This window comes from Chelonia mydas, chromosome 1, assembly GCF_015237465.2.
Source record: "Chelonia mydas isolate rCheMyd1 chromosome 1, rCheMyd1.pri.v2, whole genome shotgun sequence".
Lineage (NCBI taxonomy): Eukaryota > Metazoa > Chordata > Testudines > Cheloniidae > Chelonia > Chelonia mydas.
Window position 1 is genome coordinate 210,020,349 of NC_057849.1, and position 19,075 is coordinate 210,039,423.

At 41.0% G+C, this 19,075-nt stretch overlaps 1 protein-coding gene across 1 annotated transcript; it reads right to left on the reverse strand.

Annotated features, from left to right (window-relative positions):
* Nucleotides 1-2,558: 2,558 nt before the first annotated feature.
* LOC119567322 (natural killer cells antigen CD94-like) lies at nt 2,559-18,144 on the reverse strand. The gene is made up of 6 exons (XM_037912169.2): nt 17,956-18,144; nt 17,525-17,529; nt 13,725-13,823; nt 11,249-11,400; nt 4,279-4,382; nt 2,559-3,771 (listed from the first exon to the last, which is right to left on the reverse strand). Exons 1-6 carry the CDS (start codon nt 18,075-18,077, stop codon nt 3,636-3,638), a joined length of 618 nt encoding a protein of 205 aa, XP_037768097.1. The 5' UTR covers nt 18,078-18,144; the 3' UTR covers nt 2,559-3,635.
* Nucleotides 18,145-19,075: the final 931 nt, after the last annotated feature.

Below are 19,075 nucleotides of genomic sequence, written 5' to 3' on the forward strand. Positions count from 1 at the left end.
AATGTTATGATTCCTGATGTCAGATTTGTGTCCATTTATTTGTTTGCATAGAGACTGTCCGGTTTGGCCAATGTACATGGCAGAGGGGCATTGCTGGCACATGATGGCATATATCACATTGGTAGATGTGCAGGTGAACAAGCCCCTGATGGCATGGCTAATGTGATTTGGTCTTATACATAGCCAAACTTCATAACTTCACATACCGTGATAGCACATACAATCCAATGAGATATTAATGTCTTGGCAGATCAAGACTTTTAGAATGATACCTCACAAGACACACTTTGTACAAAACATATCCTAAGTATATGACAGTGGTGAATATTAGGGTGCCAGGGTGTCACAATGGCCAAGCCACTTCAATTCTCTGGAAGGGGATGAAATGGTTTGGGCACAAGAAAAACAATCCCCGGTCTTTGCCTGAATTATAACCAAATGTTTCTCCATTATCTTTTTTCCTTGATCCTTTTTCAGGGACCACAAGTCTTGAACCCTAGCCCACAGGGCTCTTAGTTACTAATCAGCCCTGATTTATCACACTGCAACCTCTTAACAGCTTCCAGAACAGCAGCCAAACTCTGACAGAAGACTCCAGTCCTGGGATCTGATTGGTGGATTACAGGGAGTACTGATTGGTCCCCAGCCTCTATTTAACTCAAGCACAGGAACAGGATGTTGTCCATGTGGGTGGGTTCTCCCTGCTCAGGACTGCTTCCTCCTGCCTGACACCTGACTCTCAGTTTTGCCCTCTGGCTTTCACTGGACTCTGACCTCCTGATATCTGATCTGGCCTCCTGCTTTCACAACTAGGTCTGAACACCCATGCCCCGGTCATAACTGCCTGTTTCCAATTTCTCTCTCTGATTTTTCCATTTGCTCCTGTCATAAATATAAAGGAAAGGGTAACCACCTTTCTGTATACAGTGCTATAAAATCCCTCCTGGCCAGAGGCAAAATCCTTTCACCTGTAAAGGGTAAAGAAGCTAAAGTAACCCCTCTGGCACCTGACCCAAAATGGCCAATGAAGCGACAAGATTCTTTCAAATATGGGGCGGGGGGAACAAAGGGTTTGGGCTGTCTGTGCGATGCTTTTGCTGGGAACAGATCAGGAATGCAAGCCTTCCAACTCCTGTAAAGTTAGTAAATAATCTAGCTAGAAAATGCATTAGATTTTCTTTTGTTTAATGGCTTGTAAAATTTGCTGTGCTGGAGGGAATGTGTATTCCTGTTTTTGTGTCTTTTTGTAACTTAAGGTTTTGCCTAGAGGGATTCTCTATGTTTTGAATCTGATTACCCTGTAAAGTATTTACCATCCTGATTTTACAGAGGTGATTCTTTTACCTTTTCTTTAAATAAAATTCTTCTTTTAAGAACCTGATTGATTTTTCATTGCCCTTAAGATCCAAGGGTTTGGGTCTGGGCTCACCTGTATCAATTGGTGAGGATATTATTATCAAGCCTTTCCCAGGAAAGGAGGTATAGGGCTTGGGGGGATATTTTGGGGGAAGACGTCTCCAAGTGGTCTCTTTCCCTGTTCTTTTTTTAAAACGCTTGGTGGTGGCAGCATACTGTTCAAGGACAAGGCAAAGTTTGTACCTTAGGGAGGTTTTTAACCTAAGCTGGTAAGAATAAGCTTAGGGGGTCTTTCATGTAGGTCCCCACATCTGTACCCTAGAGTTCAGAGTGGGGAAGGAATCTTGACATCTCCCTTCAAACTTTTTCCAGACAAAAGGGGTTCAGAAATTACCATCCTTATATATTCACATACTGGAACATTTGTAACAAAGTTACTGTAATGACTGGGTGAGTGCTGGCATTTGGTCCAGGAAGCAGTTCTGAGAGGAGAATGCAAATGATTCTGCAGCAGCACAAGACTAGATGCTCTCTTTGGGTTGTACCCCATGGTGGTAATCAAATCAGGGTGTGGACAGTCCTTAAAAAGGGAAACTTAATCATGAAATGAATGAACGTCTGAGGCTTAAATTGTCCAGTGGAGTTTGAGGGGAGAAGACTAATAGATTACTATGTGCATTTATACTTTAGCTTTGGCAAAAAGTGAATGAAATTAGGTGCTTGAGGGCAGTAAGAGAGTGGTCCCTCCATTTAGGAATCCCAGGAGAGAAGGTGGGTCAGAGCTCTTGGTTACCTCACTTACCTTCAGATATTTTTAAGAAAAGAGAACTTCATCCTAAAGGAATTGGGGAGGAGGAGGACTTTAGTTGTGGCTGCATTTCCCTTGTGGGCCAGTGGGCTTGCCTAATGGACTACATGGCACTGTGCTTAAAGCAGAGGGCATTCTCCACAGCTCACTGGATTGGGATAGTGATGCTCCCTTCTCCTTGGGTTGTCCAGTGAGGACTCACCAGACCCGGGAATGTGAAGTGTGAGTGTCAGGAAGAGCTGGTGCCTGAATGAGGAGTTGCTGGGGCTCCCAGTCTTCCCTTCAATTAGAGGAGTGTAGCAGGGTTGGCTGCCTCCCAAACAACCCCTGGAGGCCAGGGGTAGCTCTGTGGCATCCCGTTTTAGTTTCCTCAATAACTCAAAAAGAGGCTTTCACAAGTCCAACAACCCCTTCCTGGGGTCTGGTTTTATTAACATAAAATTCCAAATAAACCCAAAAAGTCTACCACCCAACCTTAAGATGGACACAACCCCTCTTCTCTGAAATACTCTCTCTTCCTCTGAGCTGCTGAAGAAGATTCATGGCCTGGCCTGCCTTCTTCCAGAAAGGAAAACAAAACTTCCAGATGAGCCTTACTACCAAGCCCCAACTCCCTTCCTCAGGGATCACTGCAGGAACCTTCACAGTCCCCCTTTGACTATCCAGAGGCTGGGTTTAGTCACATGAGTTAAATAATTCTTTCCACCTGGTGAGGCAAATCGGCTGTGACCTATCTTCATTTAGAAGCAGCAACCGCACTGGGGTTGGGGTGAAAAAGAATTGTTGGGGTGAAAAGAATTGTTCCAGACAGGAGCTCCTTAACCACTTCCTCCTCTCTAAAAGGAGATCTGTCCCAATGCTGGCACCCCTCCTCTCCAGAGGGAGAGGTAAAGAAGGGGTTTATATTATATGTTCCCTATTCCCTGAAGGGGAAATCCAATCTTAGCTAGATCCTTTTGAGCCAGCAGGTCCCTTTCTGTGGTATGTTTATACAGCGTTTAGCATTAATATAATGTATCCCCATTTTGAAGATGAAGCACAGAATTAAATCATTTTCTTAAGGCCATGAGAAAGTGGCAGAGCAGGAAATGGAACCCTTTCCATTGCTCTAACCACTTGACACGTTTGCTCTCATTAATCTAAAAGATTCCTCAGCCACTTGAACTGACCACCCTGACTGGCTGGTTTATGTTCCAAATGAGTGATATTTATCCCCATAAACTGTTCCTCACTTTGAATGGCCAAGTCCTGTTTCCTTCCATAACAAACTCATCAACAGTTTTTCTGTGACCAAAGTAAAGAAGGAAGAAATAAAGGTAAATTATACTAATAGTAAACATCGGGCAAGATCCTCAGCTGTTGTAAATTAGTGTCTCAATCAAAATTTAGGGACATTGATTATTCCAAGATTTCTCTTTCTGCAGAGGACTTGCTAGAGTATGATTCCATCTTTTCTAGGTTTCTTCTTGTGCTAGTTAAACAGATTCCAACTAAGCACTTTTTTCTTACAAACACAACGATTATGATGTATGCAACCATAGGACTGGGCTTTACCATCTTCCAAAACCACACAGTCCCCTTCATAGTACTTTTCACTGACTTGAAACCTGAAAGACACAGTTTACACTTAGTTGTGCAAATCACTTGGTGATGAAGTAAGAATCAGAGTGTTAACGTTGGGATCATTTGGAGCTGGGAGCTGTTTAACCATATGAGGTTGAGGTTGATGTTTATGAAAGTGAGGGACTAATAGCATGGCTAGCATCAGCTATAGAATATGCTGTGTTGGGAAAGTTACCCCCCGCCCCCAGCTCTGCCTTTGAAAATCAGTTCTAAACTGCGGACCCTCTTGCACTCCAGCCCCAGGGTACTTCTTGTGCATTCATTGCTAAGCCATGTCAAATGGTGTAGTCATTTTCTGGTGTTAATACATCGGGACTTGGATGAGTGATCACGAAACTCACTGTTCCTTGTGAAAGGTTAGAAATTTCTGATCTTGGGCAGCAGAATTTCCTATCTTTATTCGCCCCCCCCACCCCCACCCCTCACATCTGTGTACCAAATAGGGTAAGAAACAGAGAGAGATGAACTTTGTAAATGTGCTAGAGACTTACAGGTCAGTGGGAGGTGCTGCACCATCCTCCCACACCCAGGTCCCATTGACTGCATTACGGGATAATCCAATCCACATGCGACATGACAATGATACTATGAAATCCTACATGGGAACAAATACTAATTATTTCACTTCAATTCCATCCTATGCCATTTCCTGTGTTAAAATGTCTAACCGACCAAACACTCCTTTTTTTTCCTCAAGAAATTTTCCAATAGATTTATTAGAAATCATGTTCCCCCCACCATTTTAAGACACACCTACTTCCTGAAGAACATAAAAAAGGCCATACTGGGTCAGACCAAAGGTCCATCTAGCCCACTGTCCTCTCTTCCGACAGTGGCCAAGTGCCCCAGAGGGAATGAACAGGACAGGTATTCATTAAATGATTCATCCCCTGTCGCCCATTCCCAGCTTCTGGCAAACAGAGGCTAGGGACACCATCCCTGCCCACCCTGGCTAATAGCCGTTGATGGACCTATCCTCCATGAATTTATCTAGTTCTTTTTTGAACCCTGTTATAGTCTTGGCCTTCACAAATGTCCTCTGGCAAGGAGAGGAGATCCACAGGTTGACTGTGCATTGTGTGAAAAAATACATCCTTTTGTTTGTTTTCAACCTGCTGCCTATTTTTTTCATTTGGTGACCCCTAGTTCTTGTGTTATGAGTAAATAACACTTCCTTATTTACTTTCTCCACATCAGTCATGATTTTATAGACCTCTATCATATCCCCCCTTACTTGTCTCTTTTCCAAGCTGAAAAGTCCCAGTCTTATTAGTCTCTCCTAATATGGCAGCCGTTCCATACCCCTAATCATTTTTGTTGCCCTTCTCTGAACCTTTTCCAATTCCAGCATATCTTTTTTGAGATTTGGGCAGACCCTGCATTTATATAGAGCAGTGGTTCCCAAACTTGTTCCACCGCTTGTGCAGGGAAAGCCCCAGTACGTCCCTAGGCCCGCGCCACTTCCTGCAGCTCCCATTGGCCTGGAGCAGCGCACCGTGACGACTGGGAACTGTGGTCGGCCGAACCTGCGGATGCGGCAGGTAAACAAACTGGCCCGGCCTGGCAGGGGCTTTCCCTGCACAAGCGGCAGAACAAGTTTGGGAACCATTGATATAGAGGCATTATGATATTTTCTGTCTTATATCTATCCCTTTCTTAATGATTCCCAACATTCTGTTCACTTTTTCAGCTGCCGCTGCACATTGAGTGAATGTTTTCAGAGAACTATCCACAATGACTGGGAGGTTCTATTGAGCTCAGGCCTGAAGGAACTCTCATGTTTAGTCTGTCCTCCTGTAAATTGGAAGGGATAGCTAGATGCACAAGAGAACTCTGTTTGTGAAAACTCTGTTTGTGTAGCATAAGTGTTTGATGCACTCTTATGGCTCTGTCATACACAGAACATAAGAGTACATCAAACAATAGTTAAACATTATAGGCCTATATTTCTTCACACTAGTGGGTGAGTCTATAACAGGGGTTCCCAAACTTGGTGCGTGACTTGTTCAGGGTAGCCCCTGGTGGGCCGCCAAATGCTTTGTTTACCTGAGCATCCACAGGTATGCGCAGGCCAGACCACCACTTCCCACAGCTCCCATTGGCCGGGAACGGTGAACCGCAGCCACTGGGAGCTGCGAGCAGCCGTACCTGTGGACACTTAGGTAAACCAAGCGACTTGTGGCCCACCAGGGGTTTTCCCTGAACAAGCCGCGAATCAAGTTTGGGAACCCCTGGTCTATAATGAGGTTGAGGACCCATACCTTAAAAGGCTCAAATGAGCAACATACTTGAACTATATATAAAGACGTAGCCTGGTGTTAACCATGAATATCCTGCTAACGCCTGAGTTTTTGACTTGTAATAAAAGGAATATTTCATTTGCAGAAAAAGTAAAAATAAACTGAATGATGAGGCAGCTGGTAACATACAATTAAATGCAGCACTGTAGTGCACTATTAGAAATTCACAAAATAAATGCATATTTACCCACCTTTTCTGACCCTGCCTCCAGCATTCATATAAACAGTGAAACTCAGGATTTATTGTGAAGATGGCAGTTTAACAAGATGAACAACAGATGCTGCTTAGTTTACTAAGATTTTAATATTTTTATTTTGTTTTTAGTTTTGCTTTATTTTTAATATGTAAGTTGGTTAGAGAATTCATATTGCATAGGGTTAATTTAATGGCTATTTTAAATGTGTATATATAAATATATACATATAAAACTGAACACTCTCAATTTTAAATCTAGATGGTCTCCAAAAATCTGTCATACTTGTTTCTAATAACAGGAACACAGAAATATAGGAATTGCCAAATTACCAGACTGGATCAGACCAGTGGTCAACCAAGTCCAGTATTCTGTCATCAACAGTGACCAGTACCAGACGCTTCAGAACAAGGTTCAAGAAACCGTGCAGTAATTAGTTATGGTGTAAGGTGCCCCAGGGAAAGTTTACTCCTATTGCCCAATAGTAGAGGTTAGCTTATGCCCTACAGCATGTTAAGGGGTTATATCCCTTCCAAAATTCCTCGGGGTATTTCATTTAACGTATAATTACTATTATAACTTGGATATTCTTACTATCCATAAATGTCTAATCCTTTTTGGACTCCTTCTCAGCTTCTGGCCTCAATGAGATCGCAGTGAGTTCCACAAGCTAGTTTTGCATTGTGTGAAGATATAATTTCCTTTACAAGATTTGAATATGCCTTTCGATTACATTTAATATCCCCTTGTTCCCACAGTATGAGACAGGGTGAACAGAAGTGCCCAGTTTACCATCTCTGTACCATTCTTTGTTTTCTACACATTTATCGGGTCCTCTCTCATTCATCTCAGCTAGGATTTTCAAAGGAGCCTAGGAAAGTTGCATCCGATGAAGTGGGCTGTAGCCCACGAAAGCTTATGCTCTAATAAATTTGTCAGTCTCTATGGTGCCACAAGTACTCCTGTTCTTTTTAGGAAAGTTAGACACTGAAATACCATTGAAGTTCAATGGGAGTTGGGCACCTAAGTCCTGGGGCTCTTCTGAAAATCCTAGCACATCTCTCTGGTAAACATGCCAGTCTTTTCAATATCTTTATATATGAGAGATTATCCATGCCTCGGATCAATCTCAGTACCCATGCCTGAACTCCCTCTATTTCTGCTTTATCCTTATCCAATCTGATCTATGCATAGTATTCCAGATGAGGTCATACCATTGTTTTATACATTGACAATATTATACTCTCCATTTAGTCTCCATTGCATATGTATCCTAACATTTTGTTTGCTTTTTAACCTCTGTGGCTGCACAGTGAGTGCAGGTCTTTCCTGAGCTGGCTGCAGTAATGTTCTGCTCCTTTTCCTGTTAATACAGAATACACTTAGGTATATGACTAGATGAAATTACTTCATGAATTATGAAAAAAATCTTTGGTATAAAGCTTGGCTAAAATATGGGTGTTTAAATACATATTAGATCAAAAGGTGATAGTGTACCTACTTTATACAATTTAATTGAGTTCTAGTAAGGGCATTTAAGTGTAGTTATGAACTAGCAGGCAAAGCAGTTACTTCTCTCAGGAGAAATCTTGCTATATCGCAGTTAAAAAGGAAGACAGCAGAGTCTTCTTCATGGCTTCTGCCAAAGATTTTGTTCCTTCATTAAGTGCAGAATTGGGTCCTTGAATTGAAACCATATTATAAAAACACTGCAAATAGTACTCACACAAGTAATCAACGTACCAACATTATCTACATTCCACATCACTACTCTAATTGATTTCAGTAAGACTACTTGTGTAAATAACATTCCACCTGTGTGGAAATGTTTGAAGGATTGGGCCCTAATCTACTAATTTAGGGAGTGCCACATTAGCAATCACAAAACTCTGAATTGCTAACTTAATCAGCACTCATTCCTGAAGCATTTCCCATAGTCTGACTTCAGCCTGCCCTTAAAAATTCCACACATGCCTGGTAAATAAATGTTGGGGGGGAGACAAGCAAGTAAAATATTGCTTTCATTAAAATATTGTAAATTCAGGTTAGTAGAATTTGTGTCTTCGCTGTAAATTTTCATAACAATTTTGCAAGCATGACTCAAATGCAAAACGTACTCATAGTCAAGGAAGAATGAGTAACTTGCACCAAGTTACCTTGATATCACTCACGTCAGTTACTCAGTTCCATACCTTTGCATAACAATTGCTTTTAAACGTTCTACAAGTGTTGGCTGCAGATATTGTTTTAAATGCCCGAAGAGCAATAATTGTTGCCTCAAAGAAGGCAATAACCTCCAGACACATGGACCAAGACTTCCCCCCCTTTAAATATTTGCCCCAGTTAGTCTCTGTCACAAATATAAAGGGAAGGGTAACCACCCTTCTGTATACAGAACTATAAAATCCCTCCTGGCCAGAGGTAAAACCCTTTCACCTCTAAAGGGTTAAGAAACTAAGATAACCTCGCTGGCACCTGATCAAAATGACCAATGAGGAGACAAGATTCTTTCAAAGCTGGAGGGGGGCAGGAAACAAAGGGTCTGTCTGTCTGTGTGATGCTTTTGCTGGGAACAGATCAGGAATGCTCTTCATAACTCCTTAAGTTAGTAAGTAACCTAGCTAGAAATGCGTTAGATTTCCTTTTGTTTAATGGCTGGTAAAATAGCTGTGCTGAATGGAATGTATATTCTTGTTTTTGTGTCTTTTTGTAACTTAAGGTTTTGCCTAGAGGGATTCTCTATGTTTTAAATCTGATTACCCTGTAAGGTATTTACCATCCTGATTTTACAGAGGTGGTTCTTTTACTTTTTCTTTAATTAAAATTCTTCTTTTAAGAACCTGATTGCTTTTTCCTTGTTCTTAAGATCCAAGGGTTTGGGTCTGTGTTCACCAATGCAAATTGGTGAGGATTTTTATCAAGCCTTCCCCAGGAAAGGGGGTGTAGGGCTTGGGGGGATATTTTGGGGGGAAGATGTCTCCAAGTGGGCTCTTTCTCTGTTCTTTGTTTAACACGCTTGGTGATGGCAGCATAGAGTTCAAGGACAAGGCAAAGTTTGTACCTTGAGGAAGTTTTTAACCTAAGCCAGTAAGAATAAGCTTAGGGGGTCTTTCATGCAGGTCCCCACATCTGTACCTTAGAGTTCAGAATGGGGAAGGAACCTTGACAGTCTCCAAAATACGTGACCCAATTTTTCAAAAATGAAACTTATGGGTGTTTTGGAAAACTGAGCCACTTACTTAGGAACCTCAGTAAGGATCCAGGGCTTTGATCCTGTGCCCATTGAGATCAATGGCAATGGTATCCTTGAGTTCAGTGATGCAAGATAATGCTCTATGTGTCTAACTTAAGCACCCATTCTTTAAAGTATCATATCTAATATTTTAATAAATACTCTGTTCTTCTATAGCACATTATTCCAAAGTTTCACAGACATGTTCATCATCATATGCCCTTCTTAACTTAGAATTATCCCCGTTTTACAGATAGGGAAACTAAGGCAGAGATAAATTAAGTTGCATAAAGGAGGTCTGTGGCAAAATAATAATAATATTTAGGTCCTGTAAAGAGAAGCCAGTGTTTTAACCACAAGATCATCCTCCCCCTCCTTTGAATTTCATATCAACACACAACAAACATTTGGAAGATGCACTGGAGTTTTAAGTGCTTACCAGCTACTAGTAGGCTGGCCCAGATCATATGAAAAGTTTGGTTTCCTTTCATGAAATGAGTCTGATTCTGCACTCATGCAATATATGGAACTCAGGCAGGGCCCTATTTAAAGTAAAATACCTGTTTCCTACCCTTATGGCTTTAAAGGAATCCTGTGCATTGCTAAAAGCACATCAGGGATCTCCGTCTAACTTATAGGGTGGCCAGAGGAATCCAGGCCAAGAAACCTCTCTCTCCCACAGAAATCCCCCATCCCCCGTGGGTTTTTGCCTCCCCAAACACTCACTCCCCATCTCTAGCCCCTGGCCCTGCTACTCCCCCACCCCACCCAGATGCCCATCCAGGCCAGCCACATGGCTCCTTCTTTGCTCACTCCCCGACCAGACTCCCAGCCCTGGCCTATGCTGCCTCCTCATCCCCTCCATGATCCCCGTGAAAACTACGTGATCATCCCCAGTGTCCCCGGTGGCCCCCCCCCCCCCGCCTCCTTGCTCCCCTTCCTCCCTCCTTTGAGCCCTCCCATTTTGCCCCGTCACTGCAAGAAAGAAGCTCCCCTTCTTACTCACCAGCAGCAGCAGGAAGAGCGACTCCAGCGAGCTCAAGTAGGCAGGCACATACCTGAGAACAGCTGGTGGGTGGGACAGTACAGGGACAGCTTCCCCCCTGCCCCCTCTGGAACGTGCCCCTCTCTAGCGTCACCCCTGGTGAATGCCATCTGGTCCTGGGGACTTATTACTGCTTACTTTATCAATTTGTTCCAAAACCTCCTCTAATGACACCTCAATCTGGGACCGTTCCTCAGATATGTCACCTAAAAAGAATGGCTCAGGTTTGGGAATCTCCCTCACATCCTCAACCGTGAAGATTGATGCAACGAATTCAAGAGCTCACATTATAGCTACAGCTCTTCTACCTATGGATACCTGACAACTGGATGTGTTTCCTCTGGTTAATGATAGAAAGCATCCACAGGGCTTGAGCACTCTTGGCCTTTGCTGGTCATAGGAGAGTGAGATACCCACCTCTGTTATGTGGCAGTGGAAAGCACTGGTCTGCAGGACCTTTCACATAACATTGCCATTGATTCCTTCAGTCAGTTTTTAAATGTCTTTTATCACCTTCTCTAATTTAATGCATTGGCTGCCAAGTTTCCCTTGATACTGACCAAGAATATAATGCATTGGTGGTGTCATTTTATCAGTGGCAATATGAACATGCAATATAAAACCTACACCCATTGCCGCATTCATTCCTGGTTTTGTATCTACAGTAAGTGAAGAAGGAAAAGACATTACCAGTTCTTCCTTGTTTTCTATCTTAAGAAGTCTGGAGTCATGAGAAGAACAATAATCTTTACTTCCTTGCCACGTTTTCCATTCAGTTGAGAGGTGGTAACAGACTTCCCCATACAAGAACCAATTTTCTGGGCAAAGGCTGCATTTGTGGCCTTGAAAAGAGAATAAATATTTCTGTGCTCATGGCTGATGCTGATTAATACTGAATATTGTGTAATGTACTGGGTGTTCTGTGTCACCACTGCTCTACCATGAGGCCTCATATCCCACCAAATATGCATGGGTAGGTGGGTATGGGTGCGTACAACTGACTTCTCTTGGTTAGAATTAGACTTATATGTTCCCATTGCCATCCAGGAGCCCAAATGTCTGCACTGAAATTGTACAGCCCCTCAGCCCAAGATCCATGAGTTTGAGTCAGTTGACCTGGGCCAGCCACAGCCATCCAGTAGGTCTTTTATCACAGTGTAGACATAACTTATAACTGCTAAATCCTTTCCGGTGGTACTACTGCCAAGCCAGTTATTCCCCCATTTGATTGTTCATTCCTAAATGTAGCACTCATATCAGTATCACTATCTTAGTTTCCCAATGGTATCTAAGCACTCTGGAATCTAAGAGTTGTGGAATGTGGCCATGCCAAATCATTTTACTATTAAAAGAACAATTGTGGAGAAAGATGTAAATGTCCCAAAGGAATAATAAATGAAGTCATGGGAAATCTAGAAGCAGCAGTAGAATTTTATCTATATAGCACAGATTATTTTTCAGTCCCTACTGACACAAGGAACTGAGAGAGATGAGGGATAATTTGGATATACTAGACCTTTGACTCACATTAATAGAAATATTTTTGATATCAGTATCTTGGGAAATCCGATGTAGCTTCAAGGTTAGACACCGCATCAAAGTTTCTAGATGTGCCAGGGACTTTTAGGTCTGTAGACAATGTTGTGCTGCCTCCCCACATGCAGGGCATGCAGATTTTGTCATGGGATAATCTTATGCAGTGAAAAGTTGTCGGTGGATTTACAAAATCCAGTGCAAGAATAATATCAAATTATAATGAGCTTCCCAACTTTGCTGTTTCATGGATGTATGGGTATCAGGTAAGGTAATGTGGTCAACAAGTCCTGGTGGACTGAAGCTTCTCCGGTGGTTCAGAACCCATATTGGCCAGACCAGTCACATTCTTGATTTTCTCCAAGAATTCTGGCTGTAGATTTTATGTTGACAACGTTCCCCACCCACCCCTCCTTTACCCAACTTTCAGATCTTCTTTTATCTCAATATTACTAGAAAGGATTTCCTTGGGAATATGCCAGTGCTGCTCCATAATTCTCCAAACAATGATGGATAAGAAAGATAAGTGATTGCTTCCTCCCAGAAAATGCATATGCCCCCTGATGTACTGAGTCCTTGCTGTCCCCATAGAGTGAAAGGTTGTAACAAAGTGTTAACAGATCTTCTCTCTCTCACTGAGGAAACTGGTCCAGTGAAAAAGATATTACCTCACCCATCTTGTTTTCATGAAGTCTAGATAGATTAGCTCTACTGATTTCCTTAGTCTAAAAAACAGCTATTTGATCAAGGAAGATCTCAGGTTAGTCTGGTCCCACCACAATGGTTACCTCTGCCACGTGTCAACTGCTGGAGAATCTCTGAAAGGTTTGCATTTTTGGCTTGGAGTAATTCTAGCTGCCGTGAGAGATTTTGCAGTGATGCACTTGCTAAATGTGATGCCTGGGTCACTTAAAAGCAGAATAAGAAAATACAATATTGCTCTTAAAAATACAGTCAGTATGCAAACTTTAGCATTATAGAGGAATGTGAAACAGAAGTTTATTTCATATTCTTTTTGCTGCCAAAAGGACTTTAAAACAACTGCAGCATTCTTAAAATCAAAATGTGTTATTTATTATGAAATATTTTAATTAACCACTCTACCTGGGCCAATATTCTCTGCCAATGCCATCTGCTGCCCAGGAGCTGGTTACAGCTGCCCAGTTCTCCAGCTAGTTTTATGCCAGCTATGCAGCCTGCAGGGGTTGTCTAAACTCCTTCAGTTGGGAAGGGCCCATAAGGGAACATCTGCCATCTAGGAACAGCTCACCTGCCCATGACACACCCCTTCATGCGGATTGCAAGGAAGAGCTATGATGGACACTACCCTATGCTAGTGGAACTCCCAGCTGGGCAGATAGAGGTAGTTTCCACTCCCTTTGTGTGGGTTCCAGCGGATCATTGTATAATAAAATATAACCATATTTATTTAGGGTGAAAGTCACTCCTCTGCATGTGCATTTCTATGTAGCACTGAACTATATTAAATAGTTTTATAAGGAGAATGGCTCTCAGTTACACTGGAGTAAACCCAGAATCTCTCTCCTGTACTCAGTGGCGTTAACTCCAAATTTGCATCAGTGCTGGTGAGTGCAGAATCTTCCCCTTAGACTTTTTCCTTGTAAATACTTACCCTGGATACCCAAGATCCCTGCAATTACCAGCAATAGCAGGCAGAGGATCCCCAAAATCAGTGCTGTGCATCGCCATTTGGAAGGCAAAGGGATGGACTCTAACAAAGAAAAAATGAGATGTGAACAGAAAGACAAGAATCTAGTGTCACCCTGGAGTATATTTGGGTTGTATCTGTCTAAACTAGGAGGCCAAATAATTGCCAGTGACCAAATATCAGTACCTACCAACCCCACTCCCTATGAAATTTGGCTATGTTGCTCACCCTCTTCCCGTCAGGGTGCTTCCTACCCAGTCTCATGCTTAGAAGTAAACAGGCCAATCACAACATACCATTTATTATCGTTTGTGCTAAAGCAGCAACAGGAGGCCCCCAACTAAAATCAGAGCCCTACCATGCTAGGCCCTGTACAAACACAAAGTAGGAGACAGTCCATGCCCTGAAGATATTAGAATCTAAATTTAACAAAGGATGAGAGGGGAAACAGGTGAAGTGATTTGCCCAAGGTCATACATCAGGTCAGTGGCAGAGCTGGGAATATAACCCTAGTCTCCTGGGCTATCTTCTGCACCACTCTTCTCTTTGGTTTAATGTCCTTGTCTTCAGTACAGTTATAGTAAAAATAAATTTGGGCCATTAGCCAAATGCGTATGGGAGATTGAAAAATGCATATTTTTTTTTAAAGATGGAAATTTGGGTTTTCTACTGAATAGATGTAAAGTTCTTATTTTCCATGAAAAACTTCAACCTTTGTATCAAAAAACAGAACACTCAAAAACTGAAACATCATGGGGAGACTGGAAAATTCCCGACCAGTTCTAATATCAGCCAATGAAACATTTTTTTCCATTAGAAAGTGTCATTTAATTGAATCTGTTTACAAGAAAGGGTCAGTTCTGATGAATCTAACTAAACAGATAAATCTGAAAAAAGTTCTGAAATTCTCAAAATAGGACATTTTGACATTTTCTAAACAAATAGATTGATTTTTTCCAATTAAAAATGACTGTTTGGAAATATATTTATTGTATACTAAAAAAGGTGAAACATTTTTTAAAAAGTCAAAGTGAAAACAAAACGTTTCAAGATTATTCAAATGAAATGTTACATTTGAACAAATTAGATTTTTTTTTCTGGATTCTCAGTTGAAGAAATGTTTTCAGATTTTTACTTTGTCATCTTGTTTTGGGAGAGGAAAAATTTCAACATCTTGAAAACTCATGGGAAAACTGTCCAGATCTACTGAAAACCAAAAATATTCACCTGAAAAATTTGGCGTAATATTATTGGCTGAAAACAGAAGTTTTCAATCTGAGAGTGTCGAAACATTTTGATTTGGTTTAACAAACCAAAATATTCTAACATGGGTTATCCAATTCAAAACTAAATATTTTGTATTGATTTTCCTGTTTTTAGCTGAAAGTTTTCAGGCTTGGGGTTCTTGACAAAAAGTAGAAATTCTCCTGGAGTAAAAAAATTTCAGATGATCAACATATTATTTGTTGACAGTCCTTACATTTAACATTGGTTACTTGACATGGCCAAAAATACACAGTCTTGGTTTTGTCATGGCCAAAAATAAGAAAGTAATAATTGTACTTGAGAGACAATATTTTAATTGTTATGAAGCTTATTCTTCATTAGAAAAGTGATACATAGCTCTTACAGATAGTTTGGGACACAATATAGCAAAACATGTAAATAGGGCTGGTTGTCTATTGCGGTAAATAGAAAATATTCATGGAAATGAGTAAAAGATACAAAGTTTTCAAACTTTTATTTAATATTTAACCAATGCTGTAGTTTAAAACCAGGTTGTTGTTTTTTTAAGTTATTCCCCTATACTCCATGATACATACAGAGAGCTTGCTTAGAACCAGGTTAACTAAGGTGACAGAGACCATCATTCTTTTTTTGAAGTGAAAAACCCAAGATATTTTAAAGATTTTGTCATGGAAATCATGGCCTTACCAAACAATACAACCTGGTTTAGATTATCATGTTCATTCAGCTAGTTTAATTGGAGCTTGAGAGTAGATTTTTTTTAAACACAAATCCAATGTGATTTATGCATTGAGGCAAAACAGGAGTGCTCCTAAGAGAAGGAATGTCCTGTAACAGATCACCTCATTAACTACACAACTCAAATCTCCAACCAAAGAGCCAATCAGCCCTGAACATTTCAGATGACATAGATCACAAAGCACTCATTTTACTATGATATATAAGATTGTTCAAGAAGGACACCTTCATTTCATTCTACATCTCATCATACAAACTCGGACTTAAGAATCTCCATTTTCTCAACTTCCAGTTCTAGATCTGAGCTTTGTGTTGTTTCTGAGCAATCAGATTGTGCGTATGGTGACACTAATTTACTTTACATTTCAGTTTCTTTCCTGAAGCACTGATGTGATCTTTCCAACGTCTGAGTCCTTGTCTACACTAGAAAAGGTTTCCTGGTACAGCTATACCAGCAAATCCTCTTAGTGTAGACGTAGCCTAAACCAGTAAAAGAGTGCTTTTTTCAGAATTTATACCTGTTTCCCGAATGGAATAATCTGGACCGGCATATAGGGTGATTGCGCTGCCCTGATTTTGTATTGTCTTGTCAGTTAAAAGATTTCATGTGCCCTTTTTTTGTTTGTTTGTGTTTTGGGTCTCCCCCCGCCCTTCTTCCCTCCCCCCCCCCACACTTAGGACATGTTGGAGCACTCTACAATTCACACCCTCATAGTCGAGAATGAGGATTTGTGTTAGGATAAGGTAAGAAAAAAACCCATAAAAATACACTGTTATTTTGTGTGTATAAAATGGTTCTCTAAAACCTTTTAGAAATAATTAGTTATAGCCATCACTAGAACCCCTTTTGTTGATGCAGGGGTGGCCAGTGGCTGGTTTTTCTGTATCTCAGAGAGGTGGCAACCCTACTGGCATAAGGACTTTTTGCCAGTGTCAAGGTTCCTTCCCCACTCTGAACTCTAGGGTACAGATGTGGGGACCTGCATGAAAACCTCCTAAGCTTACTTTTACCAGCTTAGGTTAAAACTTCCCCAAGGTACAAAATTATTTTACCCTTGGATTTCCACTGCCACCACCAAACTTTATCTGGGTTTACTGGGAAACGTAGTTTGGACACGTCTTTCCTCCCAACCCTTGCACCCCACTTCCTGGGGAAGGTTTGGTAAAAATCCTCACCAATTTGCATAGGTGACCACATACCCAAACCCTTGGATCTGAGAACAATGAAAAAGCATTCAGTTTTCTTACAAGAAGACTTTTAATAGAAGTAAAGGAATCACCTCTGTAAAATCAGGATGGTAGATACCTTAGAGAGTAATTAGATTCAAAACATAGAGAATCTCTCTAGGCAAAACCTTAAGTTACAAAAAAGACACACAGACAGGAATAGTCATTCTATTCAGCACAGCTATTGTCTCAGCCATTTAAAGAAATCATAATCTAACACATACCTAGCTAGATTACTTACTAAGTTCTAAGACTCCATTCCTGTTCTGTCCCCAGCCAAAGCATCATACAGACAGATACAGACCCTTTGTTTTTCTCCCTCCTCCCAGCTTTTGAAAGTATCTTGACTCCTCATTGGTCATTTTGGTCAGGTGCCAGCGAGGTTATCTTTAGCTTCTTAACCTTTTACAGGTGAGAAGATTTTTCCTCTGGCCAAGAGGGATTTTAAAGGGGTTTACCCTTCCCTTTATATTTATGACAGCCAGTATATCCCTAATAACAGGGTTGTGATTTTTCCACATTCCTAACTGATCTTGTTATGCCAGCCATACCTTTGGGCATAGACCAGGCCTAATTCTTTACTCCCAGACTGGTTACTGGGGCTGTTTAAAGGCCAGAGTGCAACAAAACACTTAGAGGGCACACGATTGGGAAGAAGTTGCAGCAGCATGCAAAAAAGTTATAAGAACTATAAAATGGTGCTGTGGCGTGGCATGGCATTTTAAAGGAATGTCAAATCTCAGAAACCCCTTCCCCAAATGCCCCCAAATTTGGATCAATAGCCCTATGCACAGCCCTTGTAAGGCTCAGCAAATTTCAAGGCAATCTGAGTGCGCGTTCTGATTCTAGAGCATTTAGAAAAATTGGTTGTTAAACAGTTGACTAGTCTCAAGCTTAAGTATAGCATTGCTATCATTTCACTAAAATCCCTAGCAAATATCTTAACCCCGGAAGCATCAGGAGCTTTAGGCTGTGTGATACCTTTGTTCCTGAAGGTTCATGGGTGAAGGCTGGATTCTTAGAATGAAAATTTAAAATGGTGTATCCGTCCTCATCCTCCATATCTACTTCTTTGCTGCCGCAACCTTCTGAGTATAATACCATGGACAGACACACAGTACAATTGCCTGTTAGATCAGGACCAGCAGTGACCTACAGAGGAAATGTTATGGTGTTTGAAGATAGAAACTGAAACCATACATGGGAAGTTCAGGCTGGTCATTTGAGGTGTCCTTCTCTTAGCAAAGAGTTAGAGCAAAGGGAGTTTTTTCTTTTCAAGTTAAAGTTACACTGTTAAGATTAACAGCTCTAAAATCCAACCTCTGTTTTTTTTAAGAATTGCATGTAATTTCTCTTTCTCCAAGTTTAATGCTGTGCTCACCACCATTGTATTTGATCAGCAGTAAAGCTGTCGAGCGATTTAAAAAAGTAATCACGCTTAATCGTGCTATTAATCTCACTGTTAATAATAGAATATCATTTATTTAAATATTTTTGATGATTTATACATTTTCATATATATTGATTTCAGTTACAACACAGAATGCAAACTGTAAACTGCTCACTTTATATTCATTTTTGATTACAAGTATTTGCACTGTAAAAAAACAAAAGAAATTGTATTCTTCAACTCACCTCATACAAGGACTGTAGTGCGATCTCTTTGTCGTGAAAGTTGAACTTACAAATGTAGAATTATGAACAAAAAAACTGCATTCAAAAATAAAACAATGTAAAATTTTAGAGCCTGCAACTCCACTCAGTCCTACTTCTTGTTCAGCCCATCGCTCAGACAAACAAATTTGTTTACATTTGCAGGATATGATGCTGCCCTCTTCTTGTTTACAGTGTCACCTGAAAGTGAGAACAGGCATTCTCATGGCACTGTTGTAGCCGGCATTGCAAGATATTTGCATGCCAAATGCGCTAAAGATTCATATGTCCCTTCATGCTTCAACCACCATTCCAGGGGACACGCGTCCATGCTGATGACAGGTTCTACTCAATAACGATCCAAAGCAATGTGGACCAACACATGTTCATTTTCATTATCTGAGTCAGACGTCACCAGCAGAAGGTTGATTTTCTTTTTTGGTGGTTCG

Coding starts and splice junctions, on each gene's coding strand:
- LOC119567322 (XM_037912169.2), bottom strand. CDS start 18,077: ATGGTATTATACTCAGAAGGTTGCGGCAGCAAAGAAGTAGATATGGAG. Junction 4,383..11,248: donor TAGAAAACAAGGAAGAACTG/GTAATGTCTTTT, acceptor GTTCCCATGTAG/GATTTCATAGTATCATTGTC. Junction 3,772..4,278: donor GCAGCACCTCCCACTGACCT/GTAAGTCTCTAG, acceptor TGTGTCTTTCAG/GTTTCAAGTCAGTGAAAAGT.